This window comes from Dromaius novaehollandiae, chromosome 22, assembly GCF_036370855.1.
Source record: "Dromaius novaehollandiae isolate bDroNov1 chromosome 22, bDroNov1.hap1, whole genome shotgun sequence".
NCBI classification, from domain to species: Eukaryota; Metazoa; Chordata; class Aves; order Casuariiformes; family Dromaiidae; genus Dromaius; species Dromaius novaehollandiae.
This window is the reverse complement of record NC_088119.1, coordinates 7,739,426-7,760,597: the sequence shown is the minus strand read 5'-3', so window position 1 is coordinate 7,760,597 and position 21,172 is coordinate 7,739,426. Positions and strand designations below refer to the sequence as shown.

Below are 21,172 nucleotides of genomic sequence, written 5' to 3'. Positions count from 1 at the left end.
GCCCCTAGATAAACACCTGCAACCAGAAGGAAAGCTGCAAAATAGTCCCCTTTCTGCAAGGCATACTCATACCCTCAATTTTCCAAAGAACAGAGCCGCGGAGGGTATTCGAGGACAGGGCCTGCGTCCGCATAGTTCGGGTGTTTGAGCGCACACACCCATGATCTCCTGCATTTGCCCCTGCGGGGGATTAACTGTGCTTTACAGGAATAATCTCTTTAGACAGTTGCGCGGGGAATGAAGACCCACCCTTGGGACGAATCCCATCCCAACTCGCCGGACCGCTGTTGCGACATCGACGTGCCCACGCTACAGCTCTACGCTAAAATTATTCGGAGCCTTAACGCAGCGCGGTGCTCAGGAGAAGTGGCGATGCTGGCCGACGGGGAAGCGCACAGCAGCAGCAGAAGTCCCCGACCAGCTGCAATTTCACGTTACGTGGTTTAAATTGAGCCAGAAGAGCTATGGGCTGAGCCGAGCCGCGAGAAAGCCAACGTTAGGAATCGTCATCGTCGAGGACGTTTCGGTCACGCGGGGTCTTGTTGGGAGGACGCGGGATGTTGCAGCCCTGCTAGGAGGAGAGTGACATTCCCCGAGGGCGGCTCGCGGCATCGTTGCCGCGGGAAAAACGGGAAAGTTGGGAAATGGCGGTGTAGCTGTTGCACTGGTGGAGATGACAAAACGACCCATTTCTTATCACAAGGATTGCGAAAGAAAGCAGCAGTCCTTCGGACACTGCAGGAAGGTTTCTCACAAGTCCTGGTTTTTAAGCACGTAGACACATAATCAGCCAAAATCTCCAGAAAACGCAATCTCTTAAAAGGCAGCACACACTAAACTTGGGAACGATAAACCCATGACCTCAAATACCCCAAAGAGGAGGGATTTGGGCTTGGAGCAGTCTGCTCAGCGCCGAGTGCCAGCTTGCCTGGCGGGACGGGCTTGGGCTCGGTCAAGACCCTCCAACGGCAGCAGGGAGGAACCCGGACATCCCTGGGCAATGCTCGCCGCGGCGCTCCCGGAGGATCTGCCGTATCCCTATCCAAGCTTGTTCCCTTGCTAAAACAATCCGATTACAACTTTTTGCAAGTCACACATTTTAAAATATTTTTTTTTTATTTTGGGAAAAACAGAAGTGTATTCGAGTAGGAGCGCATCTAAGGCAGCATCCTAGATGTCACTGCAGCCAGCAGTACGTTTCTTTGAGCAAGTGTCGTGTATTTACAGCACAGTAAATATTATTTCTAACTCCTATTTACTTGCTGGCCGGTGCCCTGGAGCATGTGTTTTCCAACTGTGTTTGTTTGAGTCGAATCACGCTAGGGGATTTGTACCACCCCGTTCGATTCTGCTCCGGGCAGAGATCATGCCTGGAAAACGTCAACTTTCATGTCCGCGGTTCAGATGGGACCACAGGGGTTTGCAACAGTCCCCATTTGATGATGAGCAACGGCTACGAAATCCATTCGTACACATGGATTGACAGCATGTCTCCAGTGGGAAATAGGGATTGCGCTGCCTTAAAGAAATAACTACGGTGAAGCAGCCAGCGCCACAAATCGCGCTGAAAATAGGTACTAAAAGCACTTAGGCAAACTCCGCCGAGTCGACTTCACCTCGCTTTTATCTGGCCACGTGTTACAATCCCACTTACCTCGTTACGCTGGAGATGCTCTGGCTAAAACGCACAAGCTGACAAGGAGGGGAATAAATCTTTCACCCTGATCACGAGAAGTGTCACCCCCGCCGCCCCGGGGAGCCGGGCGGCCCCACGGCGGAGCTCGGCACGCCGGGCTGTTGGCATGCTTCGGTTCTCCTTAGCTGTGGTCTCAAACTGGGGGAAAAATATTGGCTTAATTCATATAAACAATCTGTAAGAAGACAGATTGAACAGGAAAAGCGCTCTCGGTTTCCAGCCTCTGGGTACCATAAATCACGGCGAGAGCACGCAAGGTCTTGGACCATAATGAGGAATACCTTGATGGCAGCATCGCGCTGACCCTGTATCCCAAATTCCCCGCGGCCAGGGCCGACAGGCAGCGAGTGCCTCCTCGCCCACCAGGGCTCACACCTCCCTGCTAAGCGGACGAGAAATGTAAGGCCTGGATCAAGCAGCATTATAACGTAGAGACGGAGACACTCCCAAGCACAGCTTACTGCAAATACCTCCATCATGAGATAAAACAGGTCAGCAAACCCCAGTTTCTACTTTAATTTAGCACTTGCAGAAACCAGGTAATGGTTGTTTTTAAGCATGCTCCAACAATACATTCATCAAAGAAGTCTGCTTAGAAGTTTCCAAATTTAATACAGAGGCAATAATCTCGATGGTTGATTTACTAAAGCATCATAAAGAAAAAAGTGCTCCTAAATTTAATATATTTAATCACACCCCTCTGACAAAACCATACCAAACACGTCTCTGGAGTGAAACCTCCGCAGCAGAGACGCACCAAAATAACGGGCATGGACTCGTTGAATGGCAGCAGTGGACATACGCCCCGCGCTATCCTGCTCGCCCAGCCGCATTCTGTATGTGCTTACTACGTGCTGTGCTTCCAGCCTGCACGCCTATACCTTATACCTCACCACCTATAGCACCGGCCGGCAACCCCTGTGTTTTAACCATGGGGCTTCCAGCATGCACACGAACGCCTTTAACCCTATATCAAAACATCATCACACTCTTAATTCAGTCCCCCCTGTGCACTGCCCATCTTTCAGCATTTTCCCTTATTTTTGCCTCTTTCTTCAACACCAGTTCATGTTTTCTTCCTCCTTCATTATGGGCAAGGCTAATTTTTCTTCTTTTTTTTTTTTAGTCCAAACAGTTTGGAAACAGGTCTTAAAATTATAGGATTTAAATGAGCAAACAGAGAAGAGGTGCATGTGTGCAAAAGGCAATGGAAGTTATTTCTAAACTTGGTTTCAACTTTTGGGGTGTGCTTAGGTCATTCTCCATCTTTTCTTTATAAGCGAAGATGAAAAGCTCGCTTTTCTTCAAATCAAAGCCGAGAGCCCCAGCTAATCTCATCCCATCAACAGCTAAAACTTTAAAGAAAAGTCACTTATTGCAGCACCCAAAATAACACTGCGGGCATTGACAACACTGACTTTTCCTCTAGCTCCCTTCTAATCAGTCTTTCCAATTTCTTCTTTCCTTCATTTTTTTTCCACTCCATTTTTTTCCCCATCTACCAGGCTGAACTGTAAAATGAAGCAAATTTCACAGGTTTAATACAACATGTGTCCCTGCCTCCTCCCGCAGCTTTAGCCTCCAGACTCCCTTCTCGCTCCCTTGCTCTCCAGCATCACCGTAGCACCCGCAGCTGATGCACCATCCACCCAGTGCTGAAGGGCCAGAGCTTGGTGACCGCCCAAGCACACCGATGCCTCCGACTTCACTGGGGGAATGCACAATTTTTGCTCCACACCAGAGTGGTCATAGTTGGGTTTCTCATCCTCAATAGTGGCCATACGCTCTAGACAAATTTATTAGCAAATCATGGCGCGCATACGCTTTCCTTCTGCTCAATTTGCCCTTTTTAAGGGAACGTGGAACCGAGTCGGGATCCTGAAGTGGCATTTTTGGTACTTAGCGTGGTCGGGAGTCAATGATCCCACTGATTTCCCCTGACATCCTACGAGACGGCTGCTAAACAGCCTCCTTTCCGCCCCAAAATGGTTGCACCAGTCACTTGCAATACGCAGATGCAATAGCGAGCCCATTGCAATACCGTTCCTCGGTATTAGACCCTTTCTAGGGAGCTCTTCCTTTGGCGAATGAGCCCAAACGGAGCTCGGCTAGACAAAAAAAATTAAAAACTCCCCTCAAGTTCTGAGAAATCCAATTCATTATTAACCGGCACATTTCGTGACACTGATCAGAAGGTCACAAGTCAAATGCTTTAGCTATAAGAACACAAAAATGTTTAACCTGAGCTAAATCCATCCTGAAGCACCTTCAGAGCTGCGCTTTGTCCCCATCTCAAAGCAGTTAAACTCGCAAACAAATCTATCTCCTCTTGCTGTCGGCGGCATCCATTCTGCTCAGCACGTGCTCTAGACAAATTTATTAACCGAGCTATTTTTAACCCACCAACACACAGATCGGTAGCAAGGAGCGACCCGATAAAAGCTCAGGAGTCAGAGGAAGAAACGAAGAAGAGTAAAATTGCAAAAAAAGGTGAAAACGGCTACCCGACAGGGACTGTCAGAGGGGGAAGGTGGCCTTCACGTGGTGCTGTTCATCGGTTAAAACCCCCCAAGCGAAGCCAGCCGGTCCACATGGCATCAGAGCCGCCTACGTCGCTGCAGCAGGATTTAGGCAGCTCGCTGGCTTCTTCTTTCCAAGTTGCTTCAACGTCACACGTATTGCGCCTCTGAGGACGATGCCCTCGCAGCCAAGCAGGGACTCCGTCGCAGCTATCAGAGCTGCAGCCCCGTTGCGTAATGGAGCACATCACACCGAGGCAAAGTCACTTCGTTCACAAGGCTGCAAAAATAGCAGCTCTTTACTACTCTGCGGAAAATGCTTTAATGATATAAAGCACATGAAACGTTTCCTATTTGATTTTACAGGCTTGCAGGCGATTGCTGTAGCTTTCTCCTATTTTCTGCTGCGTTCGAGCAGCAGGACCCTTAAAAGTCCATTCTCCTGTTGGGACTCGGAGTACCAAGTTTCACCCCAGCAGCACGGGATGCTTTGACCAGTTTTGTTTTCAGTAGCAGGTTTTGAACATTAACAGTTGGCTGCTCGTATTCGGCGAGAGCCAAAAAAATCCTGGAAGCTGTTCAGAGGTTGAAACCAGGTCAGCGTTTGCACCAGCCACTCTGGTTTCCACAAAAAGGGTTCAGTGGCTTCCAGGAGCAAGGGCTGACTTGCTCCCATCTCTGCTCTTGCCTCATCTTCCCTCTTCTCCTCCCCCTTTCCCCATTTTCCTTCCTTTTGCAAGTTAATATTTATGTTTATTACTGCTTTTTATGGCTATTAGAAGAAACGCTGCTGAGATAAAACAGTGCATTTCAAAAGCAAAACCCAGCCCACTAACCCTTTCTCAGGCAATTTTCCTGCACCTTTTCTTCAGCTGCGATTGCAGTCATCACCTGACTATCCTACTGCCCATGTAGCATGTCTATAAATTGACTTCTGAAGACCTTTAATATAAAAATGGACAGTGAGTTGGAGCCTTCAGGAGGAAAAAAGTAATAAAAAAGTTGCTATTAATACAATTATTTACATTATAAGCTTTTTGCCCTAACCAGAATTTTGGGAACATTCACAGTTGCAGAGCTGCAACGACCGAAGTCGGTTTGGGATGGGTTTAGGCGTAGCAGGTAGAGCAGGAATTAAAGCTGAGCCTGCACGTACAGCATCTCCCACGGGCAAAGGGTTTTCTCCTGGAAAAGGTGAAGAGTGCTGGAATTTGAAAGATCTCGAACATGTAACAGTTTTGTTACCCTTTCAACATAAGGGGACCGAACTTCCTGTTGCTATAAAAAGTCTAAAATTTCAGTGTGCCAGGTCCGACCCAAGCGACGCATTTGTTAGGGTGATCAGTAAGCATGAAGCAGTCACTGAGCTGATGCAGATTAGAGATCTGCTCTCTAATGATCACAGAAATTATGCAACAGTTGACATAGAAATGGATGGAAAAAACCTTCCAAGGGGACAAGGAAATGTAGAAAACCAGACTGTTTAAAAGTTAGTCTTTATATCTGTATTTAAAGCCCCAAATGCCCATTTTACACACCTCAATGGAGGAGTAGGCTCCTAACACAGTTATTTAGGAGTCCAAAGAGCCACACTTGGATTTAACTTTGACTGGCTGATGCTGAGACTAGCAACACATGCAAGTAAAGTGAGCTTAAAATGTGTCAAAAACCTTGTAGGCTAAGAAAAAATACATGAAAAAATGCAGTTATGCATAATGGTGCAAGTTCAAGTTCAAGTTCCCACTTTGATTAACTGTTTTCTGGCCTTCGCTGATTCTGAAATATTTTGCAAGTAGCATGTTAACCTTCTGGGACACACTTTAAAGCTCTTACGCTTTTTAAATATGAAATACGGTGGTGATTCATGGTCATGGGATTTGGAGGTCGCACCAGCTACAGCTCAGGACTAATAGGTGGCAAAAATCAAGAGGTTTCCCCCAAATTTTAACTTTTATCATGACAAATAAGAAATTGGTAGGAACAGCCTATTATCAAAATGCACTTTCCTGGAAGCACATGAGCTAATAGCTTAAATTATGCTTATTTGGGAGGAACAGGCGAGACCATGACTCAGGAAAAGCAAAATACCTAGTGAAATATTTGGCCCTTTTCTAAACATAACAACTGCAAGAATATTAGTAACTTCAACATGGAATTCTTGCAGAGATTTAGGCTTTCGAGGTACCATGTAAAGCCACTCGGAGCCAAAGCCACGTCACCGCAGTCATCCTCGCCGAGAACGAGCCGAGGAAAATAGTTCTGCATCCAATAAAGGAGGAATGCGACTGAACGGGAAACCTGAGCCCTGACCCTTCGGAAGGAAAGGAGCCGATGGGGTTTTCAGGAGCAGAGAGCAGCGAGGTATGGCTCGCTTTGTGCGTGGGGACGGTTTCTCTGCTCGATGCCGTAGGGAAAATAATTCCAGGGAATTGTTGTCACGTAGCGAGCACCTTTCACAGTTATTGCACACCCAACTCGCACCAGAACAATACAATAACGGCAAAACTGCACATTCGTCTCCCCCGGGGAAACAGCCGCCCCTTGCTCAAGTTGACCTTACGCCTTGCCGAAGAGAGCAGAGGTACAGCAAAACAGACTTAGCTGAAAATTTCCCCAATTTTTTTTTTTGCTGCTGGAAAACATGACTAGAGAAGACAATTTTCCTCACCATTTGTTACAGCTGCCCAACTTCTATCAAATGCAAGAATAAGGAGGTGTTGAAAATGTAGTCAACGAGTGAGGGCAAAGAAGGGGAGAAGGAGGTTTTCCTCTCCTTTCCTCATTTTCCTTTGAGTGCTAACACCAAAAGAAAAAAGCAGTGTTCTTTAAGAGACTTGAACAGCGCTTCTCCTACTCCACACAAACACACCTCTTACATCTTGCTGACTTTTTCCATCTGGGATACATTAATGTAGCCTTGGGATAAGCCACCTTCTTTTATTTCCCAGAGTTTCCATGGGAAAAATCTAGTTCCTGACAAGCAATTATCTAAAAGGGAATCTTCCTGCAAATTTATTGGGGATGGGGGAAGAACCCTGTTTTCTTCTTACTCTGCTGAAAAACAATTGCTACAGAGCTACTGAATAAAGGCAGGATGGAAACTCTGAGCAAAAAGCTTCCGTGACTCATCGCACGAGGAATCGGGATCACGCTGACACCTCGCTTTGACACAGGCGTGCGTGAAAGACGCGTTCACCTCCCCTCACCTCCCCTTCGACGAGAAACTCAGGTGAACACCGAACTGCAGGGATCTCCATCCTCGTTGCCTCCAGGCAGGCAACCGTGGAGCAGCGGCAAGGGGAGGATGAATTCGACACGAGAGCACAGCACCCACCGGCAAGTCTAACCTGCAGGACAAGCTCATAGGAGCAGACCGCAACTTTTTGCAAGCTCTCCTGTTCCACCTCAGGCTTCGTTCCAGTCCTAGACCTAATTTATGGGTCTGCTAAGGAGTAAGACCTAGCTTAAACTGCACATGCGCTTTTACTCACCGTGACTCTCCCACACAACCTGGATTTGGAGGGCCGTCGTTGGACAGTGCCGTTCTGACCGGGGGGCAATGCGAACAGGGAACGACGCGTGATACCGCAATGAATTTTCCCAGAATTCATTAACCTACTTTGGTACGCAGCCCAGAATAGCTTACATATTTGCATTTTAAGATCATGCAGGCAGAAGTGCAACAAAGGTTTTTATGGCATACGGGAGCTGAAGCTAAGTCCAAATTTCCTGATCAGCCAAGCAAAATATTAATCATTAGCACAGCTAACTTCCCTAAATTGTCAACCTTCCTCTCGTCTTTTCTTTTTCTTTTAAGCAGTACAGAAATTGTTGGCAAAGTAGTATCTTATCCAAACGACTATTCAACGTTGAAAATGTGGAAAGGACGACCAAACTAGCCCCAACCTGCCTGGATTTCCCCAGCAACTACTTTTCTTCCATTGTGCCTTTACAGTTACTGAACAGAAATTAATCTGCATATGTTTGCTCAAAATCCTTTGCATGAAAAGCTCTTCAAATCGATAGATTATGCCAGTGAAAAACCTGCCAGAGCAACCATAGGAATCCACCAAAATTTGTTTCACTACAACCCTGCTCCTGCCCGCTGCTGAGCTTAAGAGAACCAGCCAATTTTGAGGCACGGTCACGGACACAGGTGACAGTCATGGGGCACAGAAAACAATCAGTCTTATGTACAGGCCTTAAAAATGCTCCTCCTTTAATGCACAAATATCAGATATGCGAACACAGAAATAAAGTCCTATTTTTTAACAGCGAGAGAACTGAACACGAGAAGCAATACTCCCAAAGAACAACTGCTGTACTGACAGGAAGAGGTGGAGGGAGAATCTAAAATCATCCTCATAATTTCTCTAAAAGGATGACATCAGTAATAGCACATCAAGAAGCATTATAAAAATTAACTTACAGCAAGTGTAACACGAAACAGCACATTTGACAGCGAGTCTCCCTCTTCCCATCAAACGTTGGTATAGATAATTCCACAGTATGTCAACTGTGAATGTGATAACATTGTCCGTTCTCTTCCCTCTAACATCAAGGAATTGTGGCCATGGATCAAACAGCATTAGGGGAAGAAAAATGCTAATAAAAAAAAATGCTGGAAAAAAAAGGGTCTTCTAAGTTTACTTGAAGTAGTAGGAGGGGATAGTAGCCCCAAATTATAGCCATTGCCTGGCACTGAGACCATCACATCTTCCTCATTGTGCCAAAAAGCTTGCCGCTCCCCACATTAGCATCTCTGCATTGATAAATAAGCACAGACAGCAGTTGAAGAAATCATATAGAACAACAGAAAAGCTTGGTAGAGGCAGCAACATAACCTCACTAGAATTAAAGGAGACAAAAATTTGGGGGAAGAAAGGTTGTGATAAGCCAAAAAAAAATCAGAAAAGATAGAAGATGTGAAGCAAAAATAAAAGGAGAAAAAAAAAGTAAACTCTTTTTCTCTTTCACCATTTTAACACTTTCCAGAACTTTGTGTCAAATAATTTACGCTATTATCAACCTCATTCATCCCAAGTTTCACTGACTCTATTGAGTTTTACTGATGAGCAGTGGAAGACGGGGTATAATTCACCTTGAAGTATCAACTTGAATAATGCAAAACCTCTTCATTTGTTAGCAAACGCATCTGCGTTATCTATAAAAAAGCTCGTTAAACCAATCCAGTGGATTGCTGCATCGGAGGGCGCTCCGTGAGAACGAGAAGGAGATTCGGCTACTCACCTATGATGCCGCTGTCTCTGCTCTCGAGGGTGGACGTGGGGCTGGTGACGGCACCATAGCTGCAGTCCTTGGCCGTCACGCTGGTGCTGACGGGAGGCAGGGTGGAGCAGGGGCTGCTGGCCGGCGGCGAGGCCGTGCTGCTGGTCAGCGTGGAGCAGGGACTTATCCGCTGCGTCACGGCCGAGGTCTGCAAAATCGCAAGGGGGAACCCGTCACTCGGCGCAAGCGCTCACCGCGGGAGAAGAAATCCGCCTGGAGCTCGCGCGGGAGGACTCGCTTCCTCCAGACCGCGGGGGGAAATGTGCTTTGCTCTTCAAAATGAAACTATCCGCTACGCTGCCCTACGTCTGTGAAAAACACGTAGAAACACTGGATGTGTTTTCAACTTCTTTCCTTCTTGGAACGGAGCAGAGTCCAGCTCCCACGTTCAACAGGAAACCCAGAAAACAAACAGAGTAGCATGTACCATGAGCCTTATACCCCAGCTGAACACCAAATTTTAGCATTTTTCTTAATATTGAACGGAAAGTAAAAACCAAATAAACAAAAAGTACAATGCAGTGAGGCAAATTTGCGCCTCTAGCTGGGTGGAGCTCCTCAGGGCGATAAGTATACAGCATGATCTCACCTTCGCTCACGGCAAGACCCATCCCATCCAGGAAATCCTATGGAGACCTCTGTGCCATTTCCATCCGGCCAGAAATCCCGGGGGACTGCGAGCTTTATTTTGCTCTGTAAGTGTTTCTTCCATTCAAGAAAAGCCACAATGGTTTTACACCCTTGCCAAGAGGAAGCTCGAGATCCCTTATCTAGAGCCGAGAAAGCCCTTCCCCGGACCGAACGGCTTTCCCCACCCGGTAAAGCCTTCGGAAAAACAGAATAGTGAAAAGGTTGCTCTCCAAAGCAGCGGCATTTTAAAAGTTACTTTGGAAAGAACCCATAAGAAACCATGCGCAAAAATCTCAGAAGAGCTTATGCATTTAATTACCGCACACAGAGATGCGTCTATTAAGCTAACAAAATCATTCTCGAATTCAGCTCGAGACTAGCTGTGATTTAACACAGCTCCTTTGTTTTAACCACAGGCTACACGAGCCATCTGCACGCTTCCCTAGCAAGAGATACTCTTTTCTGGAGACACGGCCTAAAATATTTGTATGAAATAAAAACAGTTTTGCCCTGGTTTACCAAAGCATGGCAAGCACGGAGGACGGCTCACCGACCGTAGCACTGGGAGGGTGTTCTTGTTCACCTAACTTCGTAATTTAATAAATGTTATGCAGCGTCTCGTAGCCACCATGCAGAAATAACTTGCTAATCCCTTCAAAATCAAAAGCCCCACCGCGTTTGGCAGAGATTCAGGGGGTCCCTCTAAATTTGCTTAATCGAGACTTCTTTTATTCTCTGTGAATACTCCCCTAATCATCATGTAAACTTGTATTTCCTTTTTTTCTTCTAATGCCATTTGAAACCAGGATGACCAAAAGAAGTATCAGACTTGCAAACTGCAGAACATGTTTGAAGTCCACCTTTTTCTTTTTTTTTGCTTTTTCACTATTACATACTTGAAGCTTAAAAAAATGCCTGGGACTGACGTTTTTTAGAAGAACATGTGAAAGATTTACTGGTTTCTAAATTAGTAGGCTACTGGGAAGCTCGCTAGTATGTCCAAGGAATCCCACTGTGCCTTGTAAAAATCCTTACTCATAATGTAATCAGACATTTGAGGCAAAATAGAGCATCCTGTACAACCGGCAGGACGGAGAAACTCCAAGAGGCAAAATCCTGATTTACCTCCACCTTCCTTCACTGCATCCATCTTACCATAATTAGATACTACCTTAAACCGGCATTAGCACCTTGACAAATCGGGAAGGGAAGGCTAACGTGACACCTACCCAGACATGCTTTTATAACAACAGAGACAGCAACACAGTAGCAACTGAACCATAAATACTTCCATAAATTTATAATCCCCCTGCAGAAGCCATATAAAATATCCTGGCAGCAAATGAGGTGGCTGCCACCATATCATCTTTGGAAGCCCTCGTGAGAAAAAACCAACACTTTCCTCTCCCCATCCAATTCACTGTGCCACTAAGTGGACCACGGTTATTGGTGTTTTCCATTCTTTTCTATTCTAGGTCCTTACAAACAGATCTTTTTTTTTTCCCCCGCTAGCCTTCTAGGAATTGGACACAAATTGACTGTCGTATAAATTCTGACTCCCTGTATATTCCAGTTTCACTCGTTCATCATATCACCTGTCATGTCTACTGGCTCTCAACTGACCTTTTTCATTCGCTCATATTGCAATCTTTTCAGATGTCCAAATATTGCATTGATTTTTGTGAAACTGTTTTTAACTTCTGTAATTTAATTTCTGATTACCTAATCAATTCTAGTGGCGATTGCACGTCAAAGATTCAATATGAAAATATTCTATGATTTTTTGTCCCCTTAAAATTGCTAAGTTTTATATAGTTTTCTTAACATAAGGTAACGTGGGGCTCTGATCACTGCTATCTATCAAGCAGATGTTTTCCCTGAGCTACCCACTACCGTGGGACTGTCTCTTCTCATCTGTCCCAGGTCATGAGACTCCATCTATGCACCCAAGCTATGGAATTAGCTTTGTCCAATGTTCATTTTCTTCAGCTCACCCACAGTACGGTGAACCGCATCAAATGCAACGTAATACAGCTTTTGAGGTTCTAGCAGGGAAGGCCAACAGCATCCTGGGCTGCGCTAGGCAGAGCGCTGGCAGCAGGTTGAGGGAGGTGGTCCTTCCCTTGGCTCAGCCCTGGTGAGGGCACTTACGGGGTGTGCTGCCCCCCCAGTATGCAGAGACACGGACATACTGGAGCATCTCCAGCGAAGGGCCACGAAGATGTTTAAGGGCCTGGAACTCATGTCATACCAGGAAAGGCTGAGAGCTGGGACTGCTCAGCCTGGAGCAGGGAAGGCTCCAGAGGGACCTTCTCCATGTGTATAAAGGCCTGACACGGGGAGTAAAGACGACAGAGCCAGACTCTTCCTAGTGACTGCAGAAGGGGCAATAAGCACAAACTGAAATAAAGGAAATTCCATTTAAACAGAAGAAAAACCTTTCTTCCTGTGAGGGTGGTCAAATGGGCTGTGGAGGCTCCATCCTTGGAGATCCTCAAAGCCTGGACGTGACTGGGGGCTGGACCAGATGATCTCCAGAGGTCCCTGCCAGCCTCAAGCGTTCTCTGACTCTGTGATTCTGCTCTTTCACTGTTTCCAGCCTAAATGATACTATAGCATCTAAAAATTTAATCAGTTCGCATTTAGGAACTGTCAGAATATCACCATTACTCCTATTATAATTCTTTAGAGCAAGGTTTTTCTACACCCTTGATTCAAGTGTTATTTTAAACAAATCGCTGCTGAAGCTAATCCCGATACTAACAAAATAGCATCCAAAAACCTTAAAACACAGAAAAATTACACTTTAAAGCAAATTAAAATTCAGTGCAAGACTGGTACACTCATCTTTCCTCCAGCTGATAACACCGTTGTTCCATGAAGCACCAAAAAGTGATATTCTTATATATTTATTTGTAGTGTTATTAATGCAGCCCCTTAAGAACAAGTTACTTGCAACTGGAAATTACCAAATAACACAGTATATCACTTGGCACTGATTGACATGTTTTATTTTTGTATTGATATAGAAAAATGTTCCTCTATGCAAGTTTTAAATATAAATTTCCATTGACAGAACATCCTGTATTATTGCTGTTGTTTCATCTGTCACATTTTCACTAAGCTTTGAAAAATTAAACTGTTCTGTCATAGTCACATTGTCCTTTGTGCTTAAAGTTTCTGAAAGTAGGAGAAAAAGGATTTATTCTTTGGCATTTGCGATCTCTCATTAAAGAAGGCATGATTAAGAAAGAGACTGCACATAAAACATGCAATTTCATAGCTATCTGGATTAGAAAATGTATCCTTTGACTTATTCAAAATAAGGCAATTGAATGGAAATGCAATGTGCCAGATTTACAGATTTGGGCAGTTTTAGTGAAAACACCTCTATTCCTTATCTTCACTTTAGCTCAGCATTGGTGAGATTGCAAATAATTATTTTCTCGCTTCAGAAGGCAAAGCATGGTTTGAATAATAAGCAGCAGCCTAGTCCCAGCTTTTTATACAAAGAACATTTGCTTTGCCCAGACCTTGCAAATTAATGAATTAAAACCTAGAAAACTGTTTTCATTTTTAAATTCAAGTGCAAACTAATAGTCAAAGTCTCAATCAGATTTAATTAATCAATGATTAGTAGAAGAATTAATCTTTGCAAATCCCAGAAACAGCTTGCTGCATGATTTTCAAGGCTATTTTATGCAAGGTGGCTGAAGAAATTCAGTCTGGGAAGGAGAGCCAGGGAGGTTTTCAGGAGATCTGCACGCTGCAGCGCAGAAGCAGCTTTAGGTTGGAGCATATCTGAGAACGGCTCTGGTTCGGAAAGAGCTAGTGGTTGATGGTGGGCACCCAGCTGCTGGAAGATCTGGACAGAGGGGCACCAACACAGGAAGGTCGCCCACCCTCCTAGGGAGGGGAGGATCGCTGCAGCTGTGCCTCTGGGGAAAAGGGGCCTGGGAAGGAAATAACAAGCTCTATAAACTCTTTGCACTCCATTTAGATGTCGTCTTCTCTCTAAACACAAGCTGTTCCAGGGCACCATTGCAGCGATGAAGTCTACCGGGGAAAGCAGAAGGAATTCCCTCTGCTCAGCATTAGAGAAAGCATGGATGAAATACCACGTGCTGCTCTGGGCTCCCTGCATGAGAAGCCGACAAATGGAGAAAGTCAGAGAAGGGCCACCAAGCCCATTAGGGGACTGGGGCATATGACATGTGAAGAAGGGTTGAAGGAGGTGGGTTAATTCAGCGTGGAGAAGAGAAGCCTAAATTGCATCTAGCTGTAGTTGAGGTCTTCCACTATCCACAGGGGATTATGGAGAAGACTCTTCTCAGAAGTGCAAAGGAAAAGGACAAGAGGCTACAGGCACAAGCTGCAGCAAAGAAATTTTCCACTAGCTACAAGGAAAAAGTCCTTCACAGTTGGAGTCCTCAAGCACTGGAAGAGGCTGCCCAGATTCTCCAGCCTTGGAGATTTTCAAAACTCGACCAGACAAAGCCTGAGTGACGTGGTCTAACGTTCAAGTTAGATCAGAAGATCTCCAGAGGTCATTTCCAACCTAAAATAGTCTGTGATTCTAGGCAAGCACTGACAGCAGGAGATGCTCACAAAGAAAGGAAAAATTAACTCGGTAATTGAGGAATCAGCTTCTCTTTAATCTTCCCCAGCACGTGAACAGCATTCAAAGGCCTTGCAGAACTTCTTCCATGCAAAAATTAGCACGCAGCCTAAGATATCAATCTATTTTGGAGCACAACTCTCTGCTGTTTTTCTTAAGATTTTTCTTTTATTTATTCTCCAAAGACATCTTTTACTTTTGAGAAAAGATGGGATTTTAATTTTTTTCAAAAGGCAACAACAAAAGGAACCATTTATAGCAGAAAGCTCTGCTTAGCTTTGAAGTATTCAGCTCAAATGTGTGCCTATCAGAAGTACATTTTCCAGCACAATGTATAGCAAAGTACATTTCAGATCCACCCCGACTTGCATAAAAAAATGAATGAAATCATCAAAAGCTTAATGAATGTGCTAAAGAGCAAAAGTTTTACAAAAACACATTTCTTGGCTCTCAAGCGCGCTGCGTATTAACCCTTTAGGCCATGCGGAAGATGGATGACAAAACACCTTTGCGTTCAGCGTACAGCGCAGGACTGAGACGCTCCAGGAGGCAACCTGCCACCCTGCTCACCGAGAACCAGCTCTCCTGGCCTGTTCGCTTTTGTGTTTGCTACTGGAATAAAACCTCCATCCTCCACGATCTTCCTCTACACAGCTCCTATTCTTTTCTTTGGATTTCAAAATCAACAACATCTCACCTTCCCGATCTTGCTCTAAGTTTTTCATCGAGTTGATCCAATTTACACTGCTTACTCTGACCCTGTGTTGCTCTCGCATCAGCAAGAAATGTCCTCATACTCTACCTTAAAAGCTTCTGATGGCTAAAATCTGGCAAGTGACTTGCACTGTTAACAGCAACCAGGGCTATTTAAACAATGCGACCCATGCCACTGGAAAATAAATATACCCGGACCAAAATTCTAGATATTTTGAAGACTTTTTTGAATCGTTAGAGAGAGGAAGAAAAAGGCCAGTCACACAGTTAGGAGGTGCAGCTAAAGTTATTTTGACAATATCAAGCCAGTATAGGACACAAAAATGACATGAAAACGCTTCTGCTCCATTTCAAAGGCCAGCCAGGTACTTGCTGATAAGCAAGACTAAAAGCACTCCCAACCAACTGATTAGAAAAACAACTACAATTAATAATGTGTCCCATTTCCTGTAATTCTAGTGTCATTCTCATGAATACGTTGGCTGATTATCCTCCCAGTCTTCAATTTGTTCCTACATGCATGCACAGACACACACACGCGCGCACACAGAGTGTCCTGGAAGGAAGCAAGGAGTTGGACACGCAACACGGCAGGAGCGTGGGGAAGGGAAACGAAGAACAGGCGCACACAGTACTAGCAGCATTTAGCTCTAACGCGTGGAGCCGTCTTCTTGGCCACCGCTTTCCATCGCGTCTTTTAGGCAATTCAGGACCTCAAATCAGGTCCTCTGAATTGTGCCTATGTTAGATATCTCAGAAAGTTTACGGTAGGTGGAATGAGTAACCTCACTGTGACTTGTGCAAAGTCATGCAACGACTCCGTAAAAAGAGCAGGGACCTGCACCTCGGCTTTGAATTTCAAGCTGTTGTGCTACATAATGGACTACCCTTCTGTCAACCAAAAAAATTGGTTTCTTTGTTTCATTCTCACCTTATCGACACTGGTGGGAATGGAGGACTGGGGAGCAGGAAGGAGAAATTCAGGCAGTTTCCACAAAACCTACATTTCAACCAGAACCGTGGCCTTATTGCTAGTTTGCTTTTCAGCCAGACAGAAAGGATTTAACAAGCTTTATCACAATAAAGATTTTATGATTTGGTTTCTGTATCTGTTTTGAAGCATGAAATCATCATCTAAAGCAAACATGAGCAAAACCTGTGACTATCTATAAAATCGGGATATTACTACTTACCTGTCTCTCCTGGAAAATTTGCAAGACTTTACGTAACCTCGCTAAAATGCTTTGGAAGTCTTTCTAACATCTAAGACACCATGGAAGTCCAGATTATTTTGATCCCTATAATCTGATTAGCAATGCTACCCACTCTTCCAGCATTTGCAGCAATAGAAAAACAACAGCCACCGTTTCACGCAGCAGCAGCTGATCCCTGAAACGTGGACTGCTGGAGTGGAATGATGATTCACGGTTTAACGAGGAGATAGGACCTTCTACCCCACCACAATTATTTCACTGTAACGAGACACTTGGCTGCCATATAATTAGAAAATAACCCCTATCCCACATGCTGCATTTTAATCACAACCGATAGAGTTGCTGCGGCAAAACCAGGGAAGGGATGGAGAAGATTGCCTACCTGGTTCTCGTCCTGCACCTCCATGCTGTACTGGGGCCCTGGCTGTACCTCCGTGACTTTCTCTCCCAGGAGGAAGCCCAGGCGAGTCATGAGTGTATTCGCTGCCTCATCGACGGATGGAGGGGGTCCCAGCTCCTGCTCAGTATCACCTACATGGGAAGAAAAACAAAGACATTTTGATAGGAATTGTTCAACTTTGCCATCGCTCACCCAATATTTTTACCAACAAAACACATGCTGTAACTTTAGTGTCAGCGTTTTCTGGTTATTCATATTATTCAAGCCCATCTTAACATCATTTGCTGGTCATTAATTAATTCTGGGTTATGCATTGCTCAGGTTGTCAATGCATGTGTCTAACGCTGGCTGTTACTTCTTCTCCCGCTGCTGGTTGTATCCTCTACACCTCTCACTGAGGCAAACAGTCATCTTTTCCCCTGTAAAATTAATGACAAAGCTCTAGAGCCAATCTGGAAAGGAGATTTCCCAGGAATAGCAATTGAGAAGCCAAACTGCTCCCTCTTTTCTCTCCTATAGCTGCTGTCTCCACGTTTCTCGCAGAAAATCCAGGGCTACGTGTGCCATTTTGTTCTCCTGTGATCAAAGCGCTAAACAACATCTATGGCAGCAGGTCCCTCCTTGTCATTCCTCAAAAGCAAAGAACAGGATAGAAAAATAGGTACATCTTCCATTAGGGTTTGCCGTTTCTGACACGCTCAAGGCTAGCTACAAAGCACCATCCTCCAGAGACCATATTTCCTTGTGAAATCACATTACGGGCTATGATAAAGCAAAATCCGTCTACCAATTCCACACCAAGTCTATGAAATTGGTGAAAAAAACCCAAAACACAAAAAGAAACAAAAAACCCACCAACCATCACCCAGAAAACGTATCCTAAGATGTTTGTGCCATTCGTAGGAACAGCCGTGCGCACAAGCTTCCCGATAGCAATTCACACGTGGAAAAGGCATGTTTTTGGCAGTTCCTTATCTTTCTAGTTTCAAAACAACTGTTTCTGGATGCTTTCTGACTTGCAGTGCTGCAAACGTAACTTGCGCTCTGAAAGTCGGGATCCTCCCCGTTCACATCGACGGCGACATTAAAGCCTGAAGGTCAGCTCTAGCCACGTTACGCTGAAGCAATCCCGAGGTTTGGGCAGTTGTAAGAAACTAATTAGGATTTGCAATCAGACTACAGTTAATTATTCATCTGATAACGCACAATCTGGAAGAGAGCCCATCTCCACCTCCCAGCTCCATCCTGGCTTGGGGGTGCTCCAGCGCTCAGCCTGAAGCTACAGTGAAGAGACGTTATTTTAAATAATGCTGTTTGATAACTGTAACTGGAAGCCACGAATCCCAAGATCTGGGAGATGCACAAACCTCAGCAACGCTAAGCTTACTGCACCTAGAAGTTCCCGTTTAGACTCACAACATACTTCTGGCAAAACCTTGGGGCAGTTTTGCAGCGTCTCACTTGCACGACTGCAAATTGGAAACCCTGCAGCATCTCGCACGCGACCAAGGCCACGTCCATCACCACCATCAGCTTTGGGACGTCCGCGTCTGCAACAGCCCTTAAATGTTGACTTCACCGGTATGAAAACGGATTATATAGTACAATAACAGAAGCCGTCTCCTAAGTTATTGAATCCCTATTGTACTGCTTTATACAGCAGTGACGTGAACAGGACAGATTTAAGATGGAGACCAATTTAGATGGATGGGCCAATTTGCTGAACGGCCGACCACCCGCATTCAATCTCTGGGCATTTACTGTCTCCAGGAGTCAAATCCAGAAGAGAGATATTTGGGTAAAATCAAAATTATAGACACTTATATTTCCAAGGTTATTTTTGTCTTTTTGGATTTTTTTGGACTCTATCCTAGATACGAGCGCTCAGCTCCTAATTATTCAATGTTTATTATGGACTCCACATTCTGGCTTCAGAACATATGATGTTAATAATACTCAGAGCATGCAGAACTACATATCTCGCGGCAGAACGAAAGAGCTAAATCTTTCTCTGTGCTGGACACCCTCACCCCCAACCCTACCGTGAGGCAAAATAAAACCGACACTTGACAAAAGGGACACAGTTTTCTTGACACGTGTCCTGTCTGCACTTCGACGCTTTGTGAAAAAGAATGCTCTCTCGTCTGCAAAGCATCTTCCTCTTGCCCATCACCAACAGAAAAATCACATGGCATCTTCTGCGAATCAGTGGTGATCTGACAGCCAAGGTCAGAAACTTAGGGCACGGCGAGCATTCGGGTGGGTTGAGTTTGGTGCCACTTCTCATCTCCCACCGTCCAGTACCTCACACTTGTGCAACACCAGAAAGCAGCCGACGGTACAACCATCCCTGCAAACCACCGCTGCCACGCCGCGTGGGGCAAAGCCACCGGGACACGTTCCCCAACTGAAACCATGAGGAACCTCATAAAGCAAAAGATCTGCTGCTGGAATCGCGCCGGGGAGGTTGGCTACGGGCACGGAGGTGTGCTCGGCACCCACCAGGCCCCGTGCTCCTGGGAGAGGGGCCCTGCAGAGCCTGCCTGGAGCATGCAGGAGATGCGGTAGTCATTCACGTAGCAAGCCCAGGCTACGTTACGGCAGAGCAGCTGGTTTCATCCGCTCTCCGAGCAAACAGACCAGCTCGCTCCTCGGGGACTAGGTTTAACCAGGCGCTCCCCAGCTTCACGCTATCCTTAAATATCTCCCAGCAGCACAAAGCCGCCTTCTAACTCTAAAACAAATAACAGCGTGAGCTTATCCTCAGTCGCAGCATGAGAACGTGCACGTTTACATAGAGAGCAGAAAGCGTCGGCTTTGATCGCACCACTAACGCCGCGAGCATCACTGCTGGGCAGAGCCATCACGGAGGTCACCATAATGCGGCCTTCGAAGCACTGACAGCTCTGAGCTCCAGCAAAGCACTGCTGCACTGGATTATTCCGTCTTTTGGCTTTAGGTCTTTACAAAAATAAGCGCAGGCATTTAATCGAGTGGCAAAGCCGAGGCGTTGTGGCTCCCAGGTGCCTGTGAATGGGTATTACGACAAGAAGCTGTAACTTGCCTTTTGGAGCTGACAGCAAGGCCTAATACTGTCTAAGTTCAAAGGAAGGGTGTAACTGTTTCATCCTCCCTCTCCTGCGTCCTGGCCACTCAATGCTGCAGCCAAACTTCCCGGCTCCCTGAGCGGCCCATGAAATTCTCAAGTTTTAGGTTTTCTAACGTGACGGATTACAGCAGCTCAAAACCAGATCAGAGGGTCAACTCAAATAAGTAACAACCTTTCTATCAACAAGCGGTAGCCAACGGCTCAGCTGCAGGCACGCAAGCCTGCCAGAGGCAATCAAACCACGGCTTCGAGCCATCCCACCGCGGTTCACGGCGGGAAGCTGCCGCATTGTGCCGCACCAACACACAGGCTGCTGCGGAGGCATGAGGTGATACTAAGTCCTACCAAAATGCTCAGTGCCAGAAGCCGTGGACAAGAAGAAAACTGAACACCCTGACTCAGGACAGATGCGTAAGAGTTTAATGAGGTTCTAGAGACCGCTGACTTTCTATCCCTGTTCCAATAGAAAATATATATGTGTGCATGTATATATATATATATAAAAAACTTAAAAATATATATACACAATATGTATACTTTGTATAGTGCATATATGTGTATATGCATATAAAATACACACACAGAGCAATAGGTGGGAAAGCAGGCTTTTTGGGTACTGTGGGAATTGGCACGCTGACGCTCCAGGCTGTTCTCGTACTCTTACAGCTTGAAATACCTATAGGTCTAGGGACGCCGAGGCCATGAGGGCAGGTAACTTGTGATTTTTTGGCAGCTGACATCTTCAGTTGGCTGGTTCAGTCATTTATGTATTGCTTGCTTTAAAGTAAGAGGCTTTTAAACGTGCATCTGGTTGCAATGCAATAGCCGTGGCGTTGATACCAGATCCAACTCCCCGAATGTGCTTCGGGATTACGGGCACATGGCACTGACGTGACACCCCAATGTAGCACCAACGGACCCGCGTGGCACCGACGTGACACCCCAGCATAGCACTAACCGAAGCAGCTCAGCTCCGTTCAGCT

The 21,172-nt window shown here is 45.6% G+C and overlaps 1 protein-coding gene across 4 annotated transcripts in view; it reads right to left on the bottom strand.

Annotated features, from left to right (window-relative positions):
- The window catches only part of TANC2 (tetratricopeptide repeat, ankyrin repeat and coiled-coil containing 2), a 278,047-nt gene that overhangs the window by 84,947 nt on the left and 171,928 nt on the right, over window positions 1-21,172 (bottom strand). For all 4 annotated transcript variants that reach the window (XM_064524519.1, XM_064524517.1, XM_064524518.1 and 1 more), the window contains 2 exons: window positions 17,063-17,211; window positions 9,466-9,652 (listed from right to left, as the gene is read on the bottom strand). In XM_064524519.1, the coding sequence (XP_064380589.1) occupies window positions 9,466-9,652; window positions 17,063-17,211 (336 nt within the window). The remainder of the gene's footprint in view (window positions 1-9,465; window positions 9,653-17,062; window positions 17,212-21,172) is intronic.